The sequence below is a fragment of the Agelaius tricolor genome, unplaced genomic scaffold (genome assembly GCF_023055355.1).
Source record: "Agelaius tricolor isolate 1412-34295 unplaced genomic scaffold, bAgeTri1.0.p SCAF_2, whole genome shotgun sequence".
NCBI classification, from domain to species: domain Eukaryota; kingdom Metazoa; phylum Chordata; class Aves; order Passeriformes; family Icteridae; genus Agelaius; species Agelaius tricolor.
In genome coordinates, this window is record NW_027269262.1 from 84,655,430 (window position 1) to 84,679,577 (window position 24,148).

A 24,148-nucleotide genomic window follows, 5' to 3' on the forward strand; every position below is an offset into this window, starting at 1 on the left:
AGTCTACAAAATTACATTCTATTCAGTCTAGCTAGACAGCAATTCAAAAAAGCTAAAAAAAAACAGTGAATATTTGATTTCAGAAACTTACTACCAAAAGGAAGAATTAAGGGTATTTGGTAGAAGGACAAAAATAAAAATGTCTTACATCTAGGCATAATGGGAGTTCCAAGTAACTAAAAAGAACATCAGCTCCTCCTTCTGAACATACATCAAGAGCTACTGGGATGTTTCTAAAAGAAGGGAGGTTGGGGGACACTACTTTGAGGTTAGACGAAAGACAAGTTAGTGCAAGCCAGAGGGAAATACCAGGGGATCAAATATAAACAAAAATTACTTGATCATTGACATAATCTGTTTCAGTAGCATGGGATTCCTGCTAAGTAGGCATTTTATCAAGCAGTTCTTCAACACTATCAGGGCAGAAGCTGCCAGAGAGGTCACTGGGGACAGCATGGTGGCACCATGCTCTGGAGACCACACGGCTCCTGATCGGCCACAGGGAGCTCATGCCAGTAATGGCATCTTCCTACTGCACATGCAAGAACTTTATTTTATAAAAGGGAGTCTTGTAAACTCGTGTGGAAGTGTGCCTAGCTTACAGCTTCCCTCATCATCAAGATAAAATTTAATCTGTGAAAAAAACCGGTGATTACACATATTAATGAGATAGGAGAAGTCTGCCAGATGAAGTTCAGTAACTGGTGCTGGTGAGCCCTGCTCATGGGCTGGACAGGGCAGCTCCCTCTCAGCCTGAGCCAGGACAGAGCCTGAGAGAGCCTCTCATTCCCCCCAGCACAGAGCAGGGCCAAGTGAGACCAGGGGGCTCAGGACCTTGTCACAGGCTACCTGCAGCACCAGGCTCATGGGAAAAGCTGTCCCCTCTGGAGCACTAAAACAAAGCTTTAAAGCACAAAGACAACTTCCCTGAGAACTGATGCTCTGCCTCTGCCAGGTACAGAGCACTGCCTGCTGCAGGAAAGGGCTGCTCCAGCTCAGCTCTACTTGCACAGGCCAAAGACTGCTCTAAAGCTGGGACATGGAGAAGGAAAAAAAAATTAAAGCAGAAAAAAACCCTCCAACCACTGTGGCATGAAAGCCAAAAACCTTTCTATGGAATCACTTCCAATATCACCTTTTTAAAGCATACATAAAAGTACTGCAAGACATAAAAGCACTCAGAGCCAAAAAATTCTTTAAACCAATTTTAAAAAACTCTAGATAGCAAAATATATTTCAGTATAGGGTATTTATACATAGGAAGTTGTTTTGACTATTTTCAAGACTCAGCAAAAAACGAGAATAAAAATATTCAGAGAGTACAGCAAAGGAAACGTGTCTTTTGTTTATTTTCCCAGAGGGAAAACAAAACCTAAATTGCAAAACCCTCTTTAAAGAGCTCGATTCAGTCAGAATCAAACAATTGAGAGTTTAAATGTCTGGAGGAAAAAGAAAACAACTCTAAAGTACTCCAGAATTGCATTTCATGCTGGCCATTCACCAGCTCATCCTGCGTCAGAGCACTCAGTACGACACAGAATTCATGTTACTGCAGAGGGAATAAAATGAAATGGTGGAGTGAGGAATTGCTATTTTCTAACTGACATTCATTACCATAAATGAGGTTAAAAACCAAGGCTCAAGTGCAATACATGTCATGAGCCCTGAATTAGCAAAGTGGGAAGCAGAAGAACATTTACTGCTTCTTAAATCTGTTCTTGATATTTTTAAAATGTATACAACCATCTTTTTCCTTATTTTACAAAATAGTTAGAACCTGGAGGGGGAGCATGGGGGTGAAGGAGTGAAACATAAAACCATCAACATAAACAATACCAGCATCCAACTTGGTCCAAACCCAGCAAGTTAAAGTCACTCTGCCAACTGTAGACAAGTACTTGCAATTTAGTTTTAGAATTATTATTCTTAGCTGACAAACTAACCACAACTGACTAACAGGTAATGGGAGTGCATTTATTAGAAAAAAAAAAAACAAACCCAACCATAACCCAGCAAGTTGTCATCACCAGCTTCTGAATTATCAATTTTTTAAGAACTGACATACAAGAGAACTTGCAAGCCTAAAGGCATGTATTATGTTTTATTCAAATTGCAGCTAACACCACCATAAAATTTTACAGCTGAATCTGTTACTGTCACCCAGGGGCAGGAAACACTAACACTGAATGCAGGTACTACTGCCAGAGCTACCCTTGGAAAATACTTCTGCTGACTATTGCCATATCTGAGACAAAAATATGAGCAGTGTTTTATAGATTTTTAAATAGTGGCTGAATTGTTTAAATTAATTATTAACCAATGAGTATTAAGAAGAGGAGTACAATAAATATTAATAATCTAGATCTATTATAATGTCATTTTAGGCTCTAAAGGCATGTAATCTAGAAGTTACAGAGGGTTTTGCCTTGAATTCATCAATCTGTTTCCTCCAAAAAGCCCATCCAGATCATTTCAGCTAATCATTCAGATACACATCACTGAAACAACAAAAACATCACTTACACAGAACAAGAAATCAGAGCAATTATTGTGTCTACTAAAAAGAGGCACTCCTTTGCACATGAGTACATGAGAGGATCGATACAACCAAAATTCTGGATTGGAGCTTAAAAATGAGATGTGTTATTGCTTTGTTCAGAAGTGGATCCTCAAAAGCATTTTCTGACTCTATGTATAGATTCATTCATGGAATAAGACCATAAGGCACCTCCTTATCATCCTTTTTCCTTCCTCTGCTCTTCCTAAGTGTTTTCACCAGAACTGCAATCGAGCAAAATTGAAAAAATCTTGTCCCATTGATCTTCAGTTGGGTTCCCTTAATATTCCAGATGGGGAAACAACAATTCCTGAGTTGACAGTAAAGAAAAATTCTGCATCATTTGTTATAACTCACAAGTGGTTTCCTGTTACTACAGCAATTAAGGCATGAAAGGAGGCTGACTTGTGCAGTGCTAAATATAAACCTGGCTGTCAGCCCCTTGAGTCACATGCCCAGCAGAGGGAAAGCTGGGCGAAGCTCTGGTACAAATAGAGGAGGTGACAGAAAATTTCTCTACTACTCTGGAGAAGGAAACTATGTCCAAACAAATATTCTGCATAAATACAAATACGATAGTGGTTTTTTAATACTCCCTGTAACATTGTAGAGAATTACACAGTGATCGTGTTGCATTACCCTTCCTGAAAAACCAGGAGATTATCACCTTTATTTGAAAAAATAAAGCAGGAGATTATCACCTTTATTTGAAACCTTTGTTACATCTACTGAACAAAGAGCTGAACAAGCTTTGCAGGTGCAGTGTGCTCCCTGGCCAATCAACTCCCTTCAGAACAAACCCCAGTAGTGACTTCAAGCATAGTTCATTCCTGTGATCCCCTGTAGTGAGTATAAAATACACTTATCCTATTATCTCTTCCAAAAATGTGGCACAGCATTCATATCCTTTTAAAGATGCTTGACAAAACAGAGAGACCTAAGATGGAAACTCCAACTGGAAATGTAGGAGAAAGCATGAAATGCAAACAGGTATCCAGAGCCTCAAATCACTGTCCTCATCATTAAGAGGGTTTTATCCTTGACCTAATCCCCTCCTTCATCAGTGCCTTATAAATGTGAAGGTCAGCATTTCCACTCAAACAGGTTAATGCCAAAGTAGTATTTGCAGTGGTTTGCTTAAAAAAGGTCTCAAACCACAGCTGGAAAAAAAAAAAAAAAAGACTTAAAATGCTTGCCTTGGGATTCAAGGGGGTTAATCAACTAAAGTGATGACAACACAGAAAGGACTTGCAGCTTGTAATAGAGATGCAGCATAAGGATAGAAATAGAGTTTGAGCTATCTCCTTCAGAGAGAAATAGAAAATGTCAGAAAAGCAGCTGATGTGTTTGCATAAAAGTGCCAGCAATGTAGTAAAACTGATAGGAGAGCAAACAGGAACAACAATGACATCTCTGCTCCAGAAGTAAAGGGTTATATTATTATTTAATGGGGAAAAAAATAAACATAAGAAGGTTCTTGAGAGCTGCCAAGAAAAAAACTTGCTATAGCGATTCCCTGACTGGAAAGAACCATCTTCAGAGTTAAAATTCTCTGCCTCAAAAAACCAAATACTCATCCTACCAAGAGGAGGCTGGCTCTGCCTTCCCCCTCTCATCCTCTTGAGGACTGCAAGGAGTTCTTGGGAGCCACAGGACAGACATCTCCCAGTGGCACAGCATTCTGGATGAATGAATCTTTGCCTGGCATTATTAACAACCTCTCCACTAGATTCGGAAAAGGACTGGATGAGTCCTTCTGACTAACAGAGTGGAATTAATGGCATCCAAATATATTAATTTAGCTGTTTCAGTAAGGTGAGGTTTTGGCATTTCTCTGTCAGCAAGGTTTTTTCTTGGGCCCCCTCTCGTTCGAGGCAGGGATTTATCCATCATTTCATGGGTCTGCAGTTGAGCAGAGCAGCAGCACAGCAACAGTGCTGAACTGGAAACAAGACCATGGTATCTGCATTATCAGAGTGCAATATATTCCCATAAAAGGACAAGCAAAGCAATTCTGTGGGACACGGTGGAAGATTTGCTAACAAAAATTATCAGCACTCTGTGTACAATCAGAGATCTGATCTACTAGAGAACTTTCATCACCTTTAAATAGGTCTGTGTTAGGCAACACTGATATCTAAACATGAGAGCTCATGAAATATCTAGGGAGTTATATGTACAATATCCTTTATTCATTTATGTTCCCCCCAGGCCCTGCTTGAACAAGAAATCTGAAAAGCTGGCAAGAAACACGCTTGTTTATTCCTGCCCCTCCTCCCCCTTATGCCCTTTCCCATCCTGCACAAAACTATACTCCTTTCCCCAGGAAAGAAAGACAGTGGGAGAATGGTTTTAAGAACAGGGAGCAGCTTTGGCTTTCAAGGCCAGGTCTGGTACCTGCAGCCAGCAGCAGAACCCCTTAGAGGAGACAGCTCACTGACAAGAGCCTGTGCAGAACACAGGGGAACCAGGCACTCCCTCCCCTGCCCTGGCACAAAACTGAGAGAGTGTAGTGACACAAGGGCTTGTGCCTCAGCCACAGCTGGGCTTCCACAGCCCCTGGCACCAGCAGCACCTGCACTCAGACAGCACAAACCTTCCCACAGCCACCACCACCTGCAGGCAGCTGCAGCAGCACCAGGCAGGGGGGGCTGGCTATTAAATATGTTTCGTGGGATTAATCTTTTCCTTTGAGAAAACTCAACTACAATCTTTACAGAGAGCTGAAGACAAACTGCTATTAAATCACATACCACTAAGTACCAGCCCTCTTGTAAGTAGAAAGTTCCATTCCCTGCCTGAGAATGACCTTGGGAGCAAGTACAACTGCAGAAATAAGCTTCTGTCTGAAATAACTTTAAATGCATGTACAGTTTATTGATTTTCATCTGTCTCAGACTTAATAAAGCAACCCAAAATAAGAGAGACAGAGAGGACAGAGAAACTGAATGATTGTCAAACATTTTGTTACAGACTCATATTAAGTGTAATGACATTCCTCCTAATTTTTCATTGCATTGGGGCATTAAAGACAGAATTAAAGCTGCCTTGAAGTCCATAAGAATCTGTTCATTCCTGTCAGCAAAAGGAACACAATAAGAAACCACTGACAATTTAAATTCCAGCCATAAATTACACTCAAGTAATTTGTGTGTCTCTATATAAATGCCTAATGAATACAGAATGCAGTAGCAATGAAGTTATTCTTAACTCTTTACCTGCTGCTAGAGGTAGTGCAGCAGATTCATCCCTTTGATATCCTCCTCCCTTCCCCATGTAACTTAGCAGAGCCTCAATTGTGAAACTAGTCTGACACCCCCATCTGATTCTGTGCATAGTCAAATTCAAAGTGCAATGACAGCTTCCTCTGGCAAACAGAGCTGAAGTAATGATTGTAATAAAAAACAGATAAAATCACTCCACTTGAACTCCACCTTAAAATATTTTCTTTCAGCTTTTATAAGAGTATGAAATATCTACTGAGCTGTTATGCAGCTGCATTAAGTAATAATTTATTCTGCACATGAATTTTAAGTTCTATTAAAAAACTCAGTCTATTCACAAAAATTGTCTGAAATATTAAGATTGCTGGTTTTGTAAATTAAGTCATACAGAAGGAAGAAGCAAAAGACAAATGCTACTGTGCTCTACTCTTCCTAGAAGTGAACAGTTCTGAGTTCTAAGCTCACTTTTTATTCTTTCAACCAATTGCCTTTATTCTGCAAAGCAAAAAAGGAACATCCTTCTCCTGGTCAGTGTTTCTCCAGCCTCTAGCAAGCATGAGGCCTCTCTCAGGAGGATTCAATTGCAAGTGCATCCCTGCAGCTTCCAGCTGCAGAGCCAATGCAAGCTTCAGCTCCCATCACACCCCTGCAAGTGCCAGCTCTGCACACACTCCCTCTAAAGCTGCTTCAGGACCTCTGCTCTATGGAGAGCTGCACATCTGCTCCATCTATTTAATCCCAATGCTTCTTAACTTTCCCAGGAAGTACCCAGTGTCAGTTTATGAAACACATGGTTCTGCTACTTAGGACAGTTTTTGTTTTTCAACTTTACACATTTCCCCATTTCCACTGACAGGGTTTTTAACCTGTTCTTTTGTCACAGCTTCACTGTAAGCAGGCAGGCAGAATTCTGTGGGTGCTGAAATTACACCCTTCACCTCCAGTTCTGCTAATCAGCTTGAGAATTAGTGAAGTACATGCACAAATCCTCAGCTCAGAGTTTGCTGCATACAGAAGCCTGTTTTGTTTTCCACAGGAGAGGAAATATGGAATCTAATGTATTTAACAGTTCTCTTCATGGCAATGGAAAGTATGCTGTGGCACTGCCACTATTTACATAGTGACATACTGTGGCCACTATTTACAGCAGTGACATACTGCAATGCCACTATTTTCTGGAGATCTTAATGAAATATGCACCCCTGTAGTTTTTCAAAGTGTGCAATGGAGACTGATCACAGTGTGCCTCTAGCATCCTTCCCTGCCTCATTGTCTTCTCCCTCTGATTCTCCAAAATCTGTGCAATGTTTACACAGCCCCTTCTCCAGCAGCAAAGAAGGGGATGGATTCAGGCTGAGGTTGCTTTTTGCAGTGCTGAAGCAAAGTACTGTGTGATGTGGCGGGCAGCCACTCCAACCACGATGAATAATCCTGAACAGAGAGCCAGAGGAAGGAAGAGGAGAGACAGCTCCCTTCCTAGGCACAAGACAAATGTAAAGGTAAAAAATATAACTGCAAGTAGTTGCTAAAACTGCAAAGGTGAACTGGGAGATGAAACCAGCATTGCTCACTAGTGCAAGTCACCATGTGCTGTTAGCAACACAGAGATCCCAGAACAGACTCCTGCCTGAGGCACAGGAACCTTCCTGGCCCTTCCCATGGGAAAACAGAAAGGCAGAACCTTAGGTCAAATACAAAACTGCACCCTGAAGTGATCTGAAGTCAGGTTGTTACTGCAAGGCGTGATTTGATACTTTTCCTCCTGTTTCTAAACTCCCTCCTGATCATGTATTTGAGACTTCTCCTTAATTCTGGCACTTGCTCTTAGCCAGGTACACAGCCAGGCCCAGAGGAGAACAGCAGTGCTAGGATGGAAGCAGAATTGATACTTCCATACACAGAGGTCTTTGGCACAGGGAAAGAACAGAACACTCTGTACAACACCACAGGTGAAGCCAGCAGTAAATCCACACCCAGGTGGCCAAGTCACATCTGCTACACATCACCTCATCCACAGCTCATCCAGGCCTGCTCTTACCCACTGTGGGAAACCCAGGAGAATGCTTTTCCTCTATGGCTGGGAAAAGTAATTAAAGTGAACCTTTTTTTAAACTGAACTTATAACACAGGATCAGATATAAATCACAGTAAAACTCAGCCATAGTAATGTGCAACTGCAAAAACTGATGTAAGCATGGAAAAGAGGTAGACACAATAGGTTCCTAGCACCCAACCCTGAGATGTAATCCAACAGTGAAAACTTTATGAATCCAAAGACTTTTTTTATGTTTTGGTAAACCAGATCAAATAAACACTTATAAACTTATAAAAAACTTATAGAGGGCACATATAATTCCCAATAAGAACAGTCTTTTTCATCCTGGGCCATCTATGATTTATCAGAACTCAACTGCACATTGGTACATTTCTTCTGTTCAGGTAAAGGGACACTGAATCAGAAGAAGTCTGCTGAATATTTGCAAGAGGAAAAGGTCACCAGGCTGATTATTTATAACAGCACTGTCACTTTTGCAGCTACCAATTTACTCGATTTACTTTACTCCATAAAATAATATAAATAAATAATGAAATTGCAGAAGGAGTGGTGATCTCAAGCTGTTCTCCCATCTCTTCTTTATGGCAAAAACCTTTATTAGACAAGAGGGCTGGAAATCTAGCTGGAAATTGTTAAATCTCACTCATGAGCAAAACAGTTAATTTTGTATTTGTAACATTGAAGCATTACTTGAACTTTGTGAAAATCAGCCTGTTGACAGAACTGAAGCAAAGAAACAACTGGATCAAGAAGTTATCTGTAATCTGATAATACAAGCTGATAGTATCTGAAAGGGCAGCTGGCTAAAGAAATTGGTTTGTTCCATGCACATTTTCTCCAGTCTTCCACAAAATTAAATAAAGCAGAAAAACCACAGTTTCAGATTGTTATGAATGATGAGATAATATCCTTATGGAGACTGATGATTCACACCCTTAGTGTAAGGTAAGTTACAGCAGACCAGCCAGCACTAAAAGATAGATCACTGCACAAAGTCAAACACTATCAAGTGCAAATAATTTAAAAAGTTACTGTAACAGTACAATAACCAGAAACTGATAATACCTAAAAGAAAAATGTAGCAGGTCAAAGTGCAGCAATTGTTGGCTCCCAGTAAGCATCTGGACCTGAGCTATGTGGCAGTACAAGTTTACATACAACAACACAACCCACAGCACAGACCTCTGTCCATGGCATGGACAGAATCACATAGCAGGGACTGTCTCCTAACCCTCCCCCAACATTCCCAGAATGTTTTGGGAAGCCCAGACAACAGGTCCCAGACTATCTCCAAGAAGTGAGCTTTGGGAACCTAAGGCCAGGCCACTCCGGACACTGTATCTGGCACCTCTCAGTTGAAGTTGGTCTCACTGTAAAAACCTTTTCAAACTTTTCCATTTTTCCTGAAATTAGAAAGATTTTTCAAAGCTGTGTCCTTCCCCCAGGTCATGCAGGAGCCTTTCACCAGGATCACTGCCAAACAGTTAAGGCATGTTTTAATGCTGGAAATGCCTAAAAGCCATGAAGTATTTTAACAGCATTAAGGAAAGGTTTTATCCCTACACACAAGCAGCAGGAGATAATAAAATAAACCACCTTCTTCTTATGGCTGCTTTAAGCCAATAGGAGAATTAATACAGAATATGATTGATCTCAAAATACAGAGTCTTAAATATGTTTCTATTTCCCCTTTCTATTATATAGAGAAAATAATGTGATTTAAAAAAAAATTACTTGTTAATATTTGCCAAAAGTATCTCAGTCGAAATAAAATTTAATAAAAACTCAAAAGATACCCAAAAATGAATTAATATTATGAGCCCATCACATACAAAATGAAACTGGCAACTGATGCAGGAGAAAAGTAGAGCAGGTAGCAAGAATCACTATATATTATGTCTGCTAGGGAGGGTATTTTATTAACAATTAGCATATAAATATCGAAGAATCCTAAGTAAATGAACACTGGAAAAAAAAACAGCTATGGTTTCATATTCCATAGTTTTGAATGAAACATGCACTCTGCTGGGTTGAACAAAGTATTTTGTGGGCTTTGCCTGAAAATACTCCCCATGTTTCAGAGGATGCATGTGTTTCAGGCATGAGTTAGTCACATCCCAAAAATTCCATGTTCATTCACTGTTAAAGGAAGTTCTCACACACAGCAACAAAACAGAAACAAAAAGGCATGCTTTCAGAATATTTGAAATATCACTATGCTAATTTAAGGATAATGTAGAAGGGAGGCAAAAGGCAGCTCACATATTCGTGTCTAACTTTCCCCAAAATGAGCCATTTTCGTAAAAAAATCTCAGCAACAGCACAGGGACCCAAGACAGCTTCTTTAAGTACTCTGCTTGCCTGATATATTTATTTTTCCATTTACTTGTTGTTTTTAGAAAGGATTTTCTTCTGGAGATAACAGATGCCTCTGTAGTTTCATATTTGGATTGATTAAATAATAAATGAGGTTGACTTAAGCTAAGAGTTTTCAGTTGAATGAGTCAGCTTTAAATAATTTCTTTCTTAGAGAAACTGGCAGACTTCCTTTTCTTTTAATTGAGGTTACACACTGGAACCTCTGTGTTCACAGAATAAACATGATCTATTTCATTCGTGCCTGTTGCAGGGAGATCTAAATGTTTTCAATCTATCACTCTCAAGAGTTTAAGTTGCACTCTAAGTAAAAGCTGCATTGCAAGTGATCTTCTGTAAAAAACCCTGAATCAAAAGCAGCTTTTGTACTAGACAAGAGAGTTATTGGGAAACAGATTTTCCTTTTACCTCTAAAATGTACTATTTTACAAAAGACACAGCTGAAGAACAATGGCTTAAGAATCAGATATTTTTTTTTCTGATTTGTGATATAAAAGATATTTGCACATGACACCTATTTTGTATTCATCCCATGCTTAAACACATGCAAAAGACAAAACAAATTTTAATTGAAGCAATGTTTTATTTTAATTGAAGCAATCTTATTTTACCTCTGGCAGGAAAGGGCAAAGGCAGCTAACTAAATAAAATTTTTTAATTTTAGTATCATTCCTGCATTATATTTGGACATTGTAATTTAACACACATCACTTTCCAAGAAAAAAGTCTAAGGTAGCCGATACTGAGCTGCTTCAAAAAAATGAAGATTTTCATCTGGTCAAGTATTAACTAGAAACTCTTGTATAGTGCAGCAGTTTCCAAAAGACCTGTGCTTGAAACACCTTGGTCAAGTTAAGCATAGGTACCTGAAGATGTGGATCGCTGAAATTCTTGAGACTGAAGGCTTTATATGAACATGAACAAAAACTGTACACTTTTATTTCTTGCAGCAATACATGCCAAATGCATCAAAACAGGCAAGCAGAAGTCTGTCAAACCAGCAGCCTGCTGGCCTTATGCAATGCACATGTCAGCAAACACACTTTTCCATTTGGGTTTTTTCTACTGTACCAAATTCACTGGTCGTCTCTGGTGACTCTACCTCCGCTGCTGGTTTCTCCAGTGGTACCAGTGGTTTAGGATACCTTAAGCCTAAACGAGTTTTCAAAAGCAAAACAGCAATCAGTCATTATTTAAAATCTTCCAATCAATACTGGAGCATCCGCCAGCAAGAAAAGATCCTTATAAATATTAAGACTGGATTTCTGTGGGTTTTACATCAATTCCACTTGATTGTTTGCAGGGTTTTGTCTGCAAAAAAATAAGACTAAGTTTCTGCATTTAAGCAGACTAGAACCTGCTTTAACTTATGTGAGCAAGTAAAATTTCAGAATATGGAAGCAAACCAAAGCACAACAGAAAAATCATGAACTTCAGAAAACATTACCTTGCTGCAGGTAGTTAAAAGGTAGACAGTTACAGCTGACATTTTCAGAATAGTTTTACCATGAGTGACCACGCACCAATTTTCTTGTTTATGACATTAAGCTTCAGCTCCTAAATTGCCTAACAGTCTGGATTTGAAGATCATTAAATCATCTAGTTCCAACCCCACAGGACATGTTCCACTAGACCTGGTTGCTTCAAGCCCCATCCAACCTGCACTTGTAGGAAAGGGGTACTCAGAGCTCCTCTGGACAACTTATGCCAGTGTCTCACCACCCCCATAGTAAAGAATTTCTTCCTAACATCTAATTTAAACCTACCCTGCTCCACTTCAAAGCTATTCCTTCTAGTCCTATCACTAAATATCTTTGTGAAAAGTCTTCTCTGGGACACTTGCAAACCCCACTTATGTGCTCCAATGTGCTACAAGGTATCCCCAGAGTCTTCTCTTTTTCAGGCTGACAGCCCAAACTATCTCAGCCTAGAGAAGCAGAGGGGCAGACACTGATCTCTTGTCTGTGGCAGACTCAAAGGAAAGGCCTGAAGTTGTGTCAAGGAAGGCTGAAGTTGGATATTAGGAAAAGGTTCCACACCCAGAAGGTGGCTGGGCACTGGAACAGGCTCCCTGGGGAAGTGGTCACAGCATCAATCCTCACAGAGCTCAAGAAGCGCTTGGACAATGCTCTCAGGCACGTGGTGTGATTCTTGGGGGTCTCCTGTGCAAGGCCAGGACCTGGACTCGATGAATCTTGTGGGTCCCTTTAAACTCAGGATATTCTATGATTCTGTGATGCATGAGGTTCAGATATTAATGAAAATGACTAGCAGAGCCTCAGTAGCACTTTTCCTTCTGCACTCTGCCTTCATGAGAGAGCTTCAAGTCTCAGGGCAGGAGGTGGGGGGTTTATTTAAAAAAAAAAGTTTCAAAAGCAAAATGTAGCACATCCTTCCATCTGAAACATAATATTTCTTTCACCAGCTAGCATTTTTTGACACAGCAGTGAGATTGGTACAGTCCTGGTGTAGGCTGCAATGGTCTGAAAGCATAAAGGAACTTGCACAGGCAGGCCTGCAAGAGTTTGTCATTTTACCAGCTTGACAGGGCACTTTAAACTTGTGAATTAGACACTTGCCAGCAGTCTGCCAGAAGACCTTTTCCTAGAATAGCAATCAAACACTAGAGTTAAAAAAATGTATTGACCTAGGTCACAGCAAGGGAGAGGGAAGTAGAGGACATTGCTCCACACACAGCGTGGCATTGACCTGCATGTGCTGGGCGTGAGGGAGGGAGGAAGAGAGAATTGTCCCCACCAGGTGCCACGGTACCTGGCACAGCTCAACAGCATGAACAGCTCCTGTTCCCCCAGCTCAGGGGCTGAGGGCAGTGCTTACCACAAACCTCACACCTGCACTGTGAAATCACTCTTCAAACAAGACAAGTACTTCCAGAAGGATGGAATTATGCTTTGTCGTGTAAGCACAGATTCATTTCTAACACAAAGAGGCACTAAAATCCAAGCAGCCCTAAACCACCACGGCAGATGAACCAGTGTGTTCATATCAGCAAGAAGCATCTGATTCATGCAACAGAAGGAATCTTTTTCATAGGAGACTTGTTTAGAGTGTCTAAAAACCTCACTGAAATCCACTCATCTTTGATGACAGTGCATCTTTTGAATTAACTTTTCTTTGTAAAGCTGTGGAAGTAGAGGCACATAGGCTGTAACACTCCCTAAGCTATTCTAGTAAACTGGGGAGCTCATAAATTTAACACCAGAACATAAGCCAGTAAGGTTTCTTCTGACACCAAATGAGATTTCACCCAACAATGGCTAAAACCTTGTGAATTCCCTGAGATTCTGCACCAGCTGTCAGCCCAGCTGAATGCAAGGAGGTGGAGCCCTTTACCTGCAAGCTATGGTTTTGGTTTTGTTTTTTTTTTAACAAAACCAAGGTGCAGTAACTTGAATTTATGAACAGTTTTCTATCAGAAGTGCAATTTTGGTCAGATTATTTATGTATCTCAGATTATTATGAATGGTATGACATCCTATGCCTTCAAAGAGAATCTAGCTAGAAACTGCATTCTACAAAACCTGCAAATTAAATTACAAAACCAGTTGTCAAGACTTATTGCTATGGTGTTTTTGCATGTTTTCCAGGTAATACACAACCTCACCAGGCAGAAGAAGAAGACATTCCACTTCAAAAGACCTTTCATTTAGTGATCATTTCACAAAAGTCTTCCACTTAAAATATAAAATGCAACTGAGTGCTTTCAAGGAATTGTGTTCAATAACAATGTACATACCTTATATACTAACAATGTACATACATTATATACTAAAAGCATCTATTTTATGTATTATATATACACATACATATGTATTTTATGTGTATTTACAGAAAGATAGGAAAACAGGAATTGTTTTCCCATCTTTGCAACAAAAGATAGGAAAATAAAGGATTCTTTCACTGTCAAGACCTGAGATTTCTTAAGAGGCCCTAGATAATCGCTGTGTTAGTAATATTAATGAAAAGTAGTTAGAGCTGGGCTCAAGAATATTGCAAAGCAACACAAAAAAGACCAACAGTACCCTAGGAAGCAATAAAGACACAGCAGAAATGCCAAGTTTAGTATTTCTTACTTAAAGTCAAACCCTTTAGTATTTCCCTGCCTCATTACCAGGCTTGCTGCACTGCTTGCTTACAAGTGCACCTTTCATGAATCATCTCATATCATACACTGGAAACCAAAGGTAGAAACCCTAAATACTACAAGCTCCTTAAGAAAGAAGTTCCATCTTCTTCCTAACACCACTTTTGTCAATGGAATATTGCTATAGAAGGTCAGAAGCATGAAATCAATTCTCCGTATTTTCTGAAAGATTTGACACTTTCATCTCCATCATGCAAGAAAGAAACAAGAGAAATCTGATTATCTGAAGCCAACAAAACTAAGCCTTGTTTATGGGACACTACTTCTAGTAACAGAAAGCAGGACTATTACATTTGAAGTCAACCAGCCTACTTGCTACTTCAGTGTTCCCAGTGTTCCTGTAACCATGAAAATAGAAATATACAAATTACTTGTATTCAATTCCACATCTATCATCTCTATCTAGTGTGGCTGGATGTGGCTGACATTCTTACAAGAAACACAAGCTAAAATTTAAAATCTTTGTTTCAAAGCTCTTCCTGGGAAAATGGGACCCTTTATTCATGTTTCCAAGGCTCAAAAGTGGAAAAAACCAAAAAACAAAAACAAAAAAACCAAAAAAAAAAAAAACCACACACACAAAAAAACACTTAAACACTTCAATGCAGAGGGAAAACTAAATCCAGATGAGAAAGGATCTGCAGCTGTCTTCAGAAAGAACAGCTCAGTGATGTTTTGACTAAATTTTAAGATAGTAAGATACAGATTATGGTCTAAATTGGGAGAGTTTTCAAAATATTTTCTGAGAACTATTCTATCAAGGTTCAGTTTCACAGTCTTCCCCCCCAGCTTCTACTATGCAAAGCACATCTATGAATTCAAACTCAGGCTTTCAGCTCTCAGCCATCACATTCTCACAGACAGAGTTCTGTCTTCTGAAGCACTACAACAAACAGCAGAATTTCAGTCAGTGTTTATTCATAAGCTAGGCTGCTTAGCCGACCTCTAGTGCCCAGTGTCTGGAAGCTCCATGACCGTGCCGGTAATACAGGTGACAAGGTGATGGCAGGCAGGAACATACTCACAAACCTCTCCCCACCTGCAGTTTTCGTGACTACAGCATAAACAGATGTTTTAAGTTTCAAAAACGCTTCAGAGACTCACCTAACTTACAGGTACCAGCTACAGCTCACCTACCTGAGGACTGTCCTTGAGCGTAGCAGCCGCAGCAAAGGATGGGTTTCCCCGCAGCCTCTGCCATTAGCGGAGGCCACAGATAGTGTGTCCTGTCATATTTCCTGCTAGGGCAATTAGCTGCTGGAACTGCTTCCTTCTGGTGGTAGGCCTGGGAACGGGCTGAGGAACTTGCCCCATTTGGTTCTTGATGTGCCCAGGTCTCCCCATATTGCTGACAGCCTCCCCTAGCTGATATGGGGTCTGTTAGGGCACAGAAGAGGTAGTGAAGGAAGAAGGTCAAAACTTAACCCAATAAGGACTGTGTTAAGAAGGGTATGGAGTAACACCTCCCTTTCCATAAAGAATTATGAAAAGATCACAGGCACAAAATAAGCTTAAGCAGAGTAGCAAAACTACACAAGCATTTCATGATCAAGGAGAGACTGATTTTTCAGACTCAATCAGAACATGGGAATTTATGCAAGCAGTAAAGAAGAGAATTTGAAGGCTGCATCTGGATCACTTTCATTGGAAATCAACACAAAAGTACAACCAGGGACCTCGGCTAAAGAATCAGCTGCTGGGAGCTACAGCATGCTGCCAGCAAATGAGACAATTGATAACATCGCTAAAACAGTATTGTCTTGACTGAACTCATGATTTGTAAAGATCAAAAGTGACACAAGTCAATCAGAGAAAGTACCTAGAAAGCAAGGCACAAATAGCTCTCCCCTCATCTGCTACTCACAACCTGTGTACCTATTCAGGTCATTGCTTCACAGTCACCATTTCAACAGCAGGAAAGAGCAATCATACAAAATATTTCTAAACATAATGAAGCATTTTAAATACAGAATACAAACACCTAGCTCAGAAAAGTCTCTAATTGTCTTTCAAGTGTAGCCCTTCTATCCACCTTGTCTTCTTCTGGCACTCCACAGCATTGACAGTGATTATACATATCCAACACCTCTCTGCCCTTCTTCACACAAAATATGAATTCTTTCAATAATTCTCTACAAAAACAGCTATGGGCAATAAATTCAAAATAGGGTTTTTCTCCAATTTCTATTTAACAGACTTACTGGAAGCCCTTTACAGTTATGATTTTTCTTTTTTCATAACACATGAAGAAACAGAATTTCTTATAGGTAAAAGCTGACAGCTGTTACCATGCGGCAGTCTGGTAAAAACATCCCATGAAGAGAGCTGCCTAAAGGAAAAGGTTATCTACAAAAAATGTCTTATCAAACCAGATGCGCAGATCAAGAATCTGACTCCAAGAATGAGGTCTGATGGCACTACAACACTTTATGCAGCTCTTACTTATGAGACTACTAAGCCCACAACTGAGATTTTGCTGAAATAATCTCTCCAGCAAGATTACTGATTACTGATTAGTTTCAGGCACAAGTGAACTGCAATTTCCACTACTGGAATAAACTTAAAACCAACTAATAAACTCCCATGCAGTAAAATGTCTAAATGCAAAGTGATGCTATTGTTACTTTGCTTCTACATCCTGAATCATCAGAAAGTCACAGTATTTTACAGAACAGACTTTCACATTATAACTAACAGCATCTGAGCATCAAGATATTAAATACGACCATCTGTTGATTTTCATCTGTATAAAAGTTGAGACACTATACTGAAATTTTAAAGTCTCCTTTTGATATCCACCACACAATCCTCCAGGTACACAGTTCCGTTCTATTTAACCTGAGCAGTAACTGAGGAGACAGAAACTCACACAAAAACCTCATGGCAAGAATCCTTCAGATGCTTAGAAGGATTTATTTGGGAAGAGCATTAGTTGTTAGTATTCAAAAGTTAGTGTCCACTTACAGTTCAAAGCATTCTACCCTCTGCGTTGTAAAACAAAACTGATTCACTGTCTGCAAAACAGAAGCGCTGCTGCTCCCAAGATCAGGCGTTTAAGCGAACTACTCCCACTCTGACTAGAAACACTAGTGTTTATACGCAAGTATGCTACAAACAAAACCAAAGTGATACCTGGAAGGGTTCTGTCTCTTCACAAAAGCAACACTTTTACAGCTGACCCTTAGACCTGCTCTCTGCCCACCCAAATTTTCTTCCAGATATCTACAGAGGAGCCACAAGACACAGAAATGCCCTTTCCAAGGGCACGCTACTATCATAGTCACAAAGAGGCCTAGATCAAATGCACACTGATCTCTTAAGTACCCGCTATCATCTTCGCTGCAATAGGGATTGTAAATTACAGCTGAGGATCAGAACTAGAAGTAAGGAGGCTGTAATTAAGAGGATTTGGTTTTGTCAGGTTTTGATTTGTTTAAGGAACAGTGTCAAGTTGGCATGAACAGTTGGATCAGACGAGAAAAATCACTGTAAGTTTCTTTAATTGGCGTTGCATAGCCCTGTATTCAGAGGTACATCAGTAAACCTTCCCAGCACATACACACCCTCCCGAATGAGAACCGACACTTCCAAGAGCGCCGGCAGCTCTCCGGGCAAGGAAGTGTAACTCATGAATGAGCTCCCAGAGCAGCAGCAGCCCGGCGTCTCTTAAGAGGTCTGAAATCAATTTACTGCTGCCCTGGTGTCAGGGATTTTATGAGACACACTTTGCTACTCCCATTCCGAAAAATGGCCACCCGTGGCTCTCTGAAACACCCGGTGAGAATGACAGACCCACGGAGGATTTGGCATATTGGGCCGATTTAGCCAAGTTCCAGAGGTGCTGCGGATGCTTCTGGAAACTAAATTTCAGGTCGTGTGCCTCATTTATACCCAATTACGCGAACACACAGGGGTGAGCGCTTCTCGATGCCTCCTTCTGCTGGAGTTTCCTACCCGCCCGAAGGAGTCGCTTGGGCGAGGGCGGGAGCACCCCCAAACTTCGGAGGCTCAGCCCCCGCTCCGGCCCGGCCCTCCCACCCCAGCCGGGCTCGGGTGGGTCGCGGCTCACCTTGGGCGATGGCGATGGACTCGAAGCGGTGGAGCTCCCGCAGCAGGCAGCTCCGCTCGGTGGAGTGCAGGCTGTAGATGAAGTCGCGGGCCCCCTGCGCTGTGTTCAGCGCCTCCATCGGCTCCTTCTTGGGGTGAGTGCCGAGCGCCCGCGACCCCCGCGGGAGGAGCAGCCCCTCGGCGCCGCCCCGCAGGCAGCTCAGGCGGCGGCGGCAGCAGCACCGCGGGCCCCGCAGCGAGCCCAGGCAGGACGAGGGGACGGCGGCGGGGCCCCCCGGCCGCCCCAGCAGCAGCGCCGCCCGGCCGAGCCACGCCGACATGGAGCCGGGGAAGGGCGCGGCGCTCGGGCCGCCAGAACCGCCCGCGGCCGAGTCGCCCGGGCCGCGCTCCCGCGGCTGCTCCGCCGGTGGGGCCGGGCGGTCCGCGCCAGGCACCGCCCCGCCGAGCTCCCGCCAGCAGCGGCGGCAGCGCCGCCCCGCCCCGCCCCGCCCCGGACCGGCCCCAGCCCCAGCCCCGCTCCCTCCGCTCGGGGAGCCTCGGCCGCAGGGCGGGGCGGAGGGGCCCGAGGGGCGGCCCCGCGCAGGCGCCCGCCCGGCCGCGCTGAGGGGAGCGGGGCGGCAGCGCCCGGGGACCTCCGAGCGCCGGCCGGGGCAGCGCTCCTTGCTTCCAAAGGTTTCCCTCACACCCACGGCTGAGTGCCCGGAGCTCACAGGGCTTCTCGCCGAGCCGGGCTCCAGCAGCTTAGCAGGGCAACACAAATGAGGTTTCGCTTGTCTTTCCCGTTTTCCAGGCCCTTGCCTTAGAGTACTGTGGTGTTGCATCATCCAGTTTTAGGTGAAGTCCACTTCGCTTGCATATAGCGGTTGCATTCTTTTAAATTAATTGGCAGGCATTCTACCTGACACACCCGGAACAGTTATTAAAAATAAAAACCAAAACAAACCCAAACCAAACACATTAAGGACGGAATTTATATCTTGAGGGAGAAGAGGCTGCTTTGAAATGAGGTTTTCAGGTTTGGTTTTAAACCTCTCTTAGTTTCACTGCTACAAATAACACCCATGTGGGTTAATCCACAATTGTTCACTGTTTTGTCAAAACACTGTATTCAAATGGTGTTAGATATTGTAATTAAACTGCAAAGAACCTAGACAACCACAAGGGACTCACATATTTTATGCCTCGTTCATTTAATACGAAGGTGACTTCAGAAGGCGCTCAGAATTTACTGCTGTATCTCCAGCTCTTTAACACCAAAGGTAGCAGACCATTGATCTCCATCCAGGTGGTTTCTTCAGCCAGGGGGATCTGCTGCCTACTTGGAGGAAGGCAAAAAGAAAGTTTTAACTTTGTATGAAAAAGCAGCATTTTCTTTCCATTTCCATGGCTGCAGAGTTAACATATGGTATAAGGACAAAGATCTCATGATAAGCAGAGGTGCCTTACTTAGAATATGCATTCAAAACTATGGGTGTTTACATATACTACGTGTACAGTACAGAGGGAGGAGAAAGTGAGTGCAGGAATGTAGAAAATAAGTTGTAAAGGCCTGGAATATAATATTTTAATTCTCACCCTGTCAGTGAAATAGCAGAGATAGATGAGTATAGGCTACTATTTTCATTTAAGTGCATTTTCCCCATGCATCTAATAGAGCCTGCCTCTGAGAGGAGAGATTTTATTCAATTATGTCTCTCTATATACTCCTGACCCAGAGCCACTAAGCCTTTGATGGTGTTCAGACCTGTGCTTATCTTTCCAATTGTTTCATTGTAAAAGTGGAATCTTCTGCTACTCTTTGGGGGAAATATGGAAATCAGTAATAGTTTTCAATCCCAGAGAACTGTAACAGCAATATTCATAATTCTGTTCAAAAATGCTGTTAAAATTTTGGTAACCAGATCGCTTTTACAGTAAAAACGCATGCTTCCACATGGAAAGGCAGGACATGCAATGGGGCTACAAACACCTGAAAAAATGTCACATGAAAATAAGGAAAAACCAAACTTTCCAGAGGCCAAGCCTTTGCTACTTCAATTTGATGTATTTCTGATTGTGTTATATATTACATATGATTTTACATTCACACAGCTGGATTGCACCACACTACAGACAGAGCAAATCAGGAACACTGGCCTCTGGCAAGACAAGAGACTTTATCTCTTTCCCACCACTGCAGCCCTTGTCACACTGCTTAGGTATTACAAAAAGGGATTGCATCTGGATTATTCGTCAAGTGTTTTGACAAGACTCAAAACACTGCAGGTCTTTTCAGACACTGAAGGACAATGAGCAGGGAGTTTCTAGTGTAGCCTTTAGGTATTTGCAGGATAGGAATATTCACTCTATAGAGAGGTGCAAGGACATTATTTAAGTAGACAATATACTGTTATGAAAATAAAAGTAATTACTTGTGTGTCAGGACAGATATCAGGGTTTAGCAGACAGTAAATTCTTCTGTGGCCATCAGCTGTGGTTTACACCTTTCCAAGCCTTTAAACTGCATTGAACAAATTGGAAAAAAAATGGCATTGGAGGGACTATTCTGCAAGGACAGGAAATTACCTAAATAACCTAATAAGTTTTTTCCATATTTTTTTATTGGAGCTTTTATTTTGTGAAAAAGAGAAATTGAAACCATTGGCTGAACTGACACTTTAATTAATCAGACTGTCTACTTAACTCTGTTCAGTGGGTGGTGTACAGTAACTTTCATTAGTCCCTGCCACTCCAGCAGAGCTTGAGAACCTGCTGAAATTCATATTTCTCACAATGTTCTGAAAAATGCAGACATTTCCCTGTATTTTTTTAGGGTTTTTGCTGGCAGCCTAATTTTCTCCTAATATGATTTATGTTATGAGTGACCAAATTAATAGAGATGGCTTATACACCAACTGACAGAACTAGAAGGAAATTGTTAAAAATATTACACAGAAAGTTAGATAAGTTCAGCCTTAAAAACTGGAAGGCAGTTTATGTAGAAAGCAGCAGAAAAATGCCAACCATCTTTAAGAGAATTCTGCATGGGCTTCTAGGGACTGCAGAGCTGACACACAAGTCTTTTTGTGGATAGTGGCAGGAAATATTTTGCAGCCCTCATCCAATATAAATAATGGGTGTATAATATGATATAATTATATTCTTATGTGGTCAAGTAATAGAATATTAATGAAGGAACTTTCTATTAAGGATGATTTCCCTTCCCAGTGTAAAGGTGAATATTGTTAGCTAAGGTGAGACCAAGATTTAAAGGTTGATAATTGATAACATAAATTGCAACTACACATAGTTTGTGTTTTACTAGTTAAGTACTATATTTTTATCTAAAGTACTGTATTTTGACCTATGCAGGTCAAAATTCCTAGTAACTTGCAGATAAATAGCCCCAGAGAGTACAAGCTACTTTTATTTTGCCTCACATTTCTGAAAAACAAGTGGCTCCTCTGGTCCTGCTAGCACAGCTAGGGGCTGACCCTATAGTCCTTTGTGTGCTGGCAGGTGGAGGAATCCACAGAGTGTGAAACACAGCTCCTCACTCAAAAAAGGAGCCCTGAAATATATTCACCATTTGCTAAAATTAAAAATTCTATCTGCAGTCTAAAATATTAATGTAAGACAAATATAGGAGGTTAAATTACCATTGATTACTGCAATAGTGCAAAAAAATTAGTAAGATCTTATCATGTAGGAATAAAAGAAGAATTTGTACTAGTCTTGGAATAATAATCATAGAATCACAGAATGTCTTGGGTTGAAGGGACCTGAAAGACATCTCATGTCCCAGTCCCATGTCGTGGGCAGGGATGTCATTTACTACACCAGGCTGCTCCAGGCCCCTTCCACCCTGGCACTGAACACTTCCAGGGACAGGGCATCCATAATTTCTCTGGGCAACTTGTTCCAGTGCCCCACCACTCTCTGAGTAAAGAGCTCCTTCCTGACATCTGATCTAAATCTTTCCTCTTTTAAGAGTTTAAAACCATTGCCCCTTTTCCTATCATGATCTGCCTGTGTAAAAAGTTGCTCTCCCAGCTTAAGAACTTAAAGGAGATCGAGTGCAGCCAGAGGATCTTTCTCACCATCACCACTTCCCTCCTTGTAGAGCTTTGTACAATCATGTGCATTATAATATTGATAAACACTTATAAATGATTTGAAGACAATTTTTGGCTTAGACTCTACTGGCTTTGTCAGGGACAGAGTTAAAGTTCTTTGCAGTAACCAATGTGGGGCTGTGTTTGGGATTTGTGCTGAAAACTGTTGATAACACAGGGATGTTTTAGTTACTGCTGAACAGTGCTTGCACAGGGTCAAGATCTTTTCTGCTCTTCATCTTTCTCATGTAAATTATTCCATGCTTTTAATGTTCAGGAAGCAGAAGGCACAGTGTGAGGTTTGAACAAACCTGAAGATCATGGTAGACAATCACTGAAGTAAGCTCCCTCTGGAAAGCTGTGCCTGAAAGGGATAGAGAGTTTTTCTGAATTATAAACATGGGGTTTTCAAATACAAGATGTGAAGTTACACATATTCTGTCTAGTCTGCCTTTCAGGGTAAATGTTTTCAGAATACTGTATTCAGCTCCAGTGTCCTCAGTCTGGGATAAATTGCATACAGTTAAAAAAAACATTGGGAAAATCAGTAAAGGTGGGGAAAAATGTTGGTTGATAAGACACTTCAAAGATCAATTTATTCACTTTATTAATTGGAAGTTTGTGAGTTTAACATAAACATAGTCTCTAGGACACTTGCTTTATAAAACAGCATTTTCATCATGCAATAAAATTACACAGTACAGTCACAGCCACCCATGTATATTGATGTATGGCAAATCTTGGAGCCAGCACTAATTAGAATTAGAGTTTTATTTAAGCAGTTAAAATAATAACAACTGGAACAACTTTCTGAAGGGTAATTTTCTACAGGATGGGATCTGCTTCACATAATAAAGTCTTATCTTAGTCAAGCTCTTAGTTCTGCTTAGAAAATCTCTTAGTTCTTCTTTTGACTTTGAAGAGCCAAATATAGGTGTTTACTGTAATTCCTCCCACAATTAAAATATATGGTTCACAACATTTCTTCAAATGAGTCCTGGAGCTTTTCACACTAATGGAAAATTTTGCCCTTTGTTCTCCAGTATTTTTGTTCTACTTGGAAAAGATAAAGATCAGTACATCCTTTGAGATAAAAAAAAAAAAAAAAGATTGTGTTTATAAATTGGTTAAGGTGAGAGCACTGAACTGTTTGAGTTTGTTAACTGCATTAAAATGTGTCGGGGAATGTATGAAAGAAGAGAAATCTTCCAAAAGAGGATCAGGAATGTCAGAGGAAAGCAACACATATAGCTTACATTTATTGAGCCAACTTAGCTATTTTCTATTACATCTCTCCCAAGAAAGGACTGGGTGGTCCAAAATGTTCTCTGGTAATTTCTGCTGTACAGAGGTTCTCCAACACCAGTGTAAAGCTGTGACTGTCATCAGGGGGTACTTGCAGGTGTGTAAGATTGATTTTTGGGTGTATAAAAATGCTGAGCAGGGCGTGGGGTGGCTGATGTGCTGTGAGGAGTGAGCAGCTCCTGCCCTGCTCTGCCAGTGAACACGTGGATGCCGCAGAGCAGCTTTGCCCAGCACCTGCATCTGGCTGCTGAGTCCTGGGGGGGTGTGTCACACCAAGGATATGACACCATTGCCTTCCTCTGA

At 41.3% G+C, this 24,148-nt stretch overlaps 1 protein-coding gene and 1 long non-coding RNA gene across 3 annotated transcripts in view; both read right to left on the reverse strand.

The window, feature by feature from the left end:
• Positions 1-19,344, reverse strand: part of TMEM65 (transmembrane protein 65) — a 32,245-nt gene extending 12,901 nt beyond the window's left edge. Inside the window, exons 1-2 of one of the 2 annotated variants that reach the window (XM_071421759.1) lie at positions 18,448-19,344; positions 15,516-15,755 (exon numbers count right to left, since the gene is read on the reverse strand). In XM_071421759.1, coding sequence (XP_071277860.1) covers positions 15,516-15,755; positions 18,448-19,270 — 1,063 coding nt within the window. In that variant the 5' untranslated portion in view covers positions 19,271-19,344. The remainder of the gene's footprint in view (positions 1-15,515; positions 15,756-18,447) is intronic. The other variant, XM_071421758.1, reaches the window with a different exon arrangement.
• Positions 19,345-19,612: 268 nt separating this feature from the next.
• On the reverse strand, positions 19,613-20,997 carry LOC139587442 (uncharacterized). Its single transcript, XR_011678398.1, has 2 exons — positions 20,858-20,997; positions 19,613-19,764 (listed from the first exon to the last, which is right to left on the reverse strand). It is a non-coding gene; the product is annotated as an uncharacterized lncRNA (long non-coding RNA).
• Between the last annotated feature and the right edge of the window lie 3,151 nt (positions 20,998-24,148).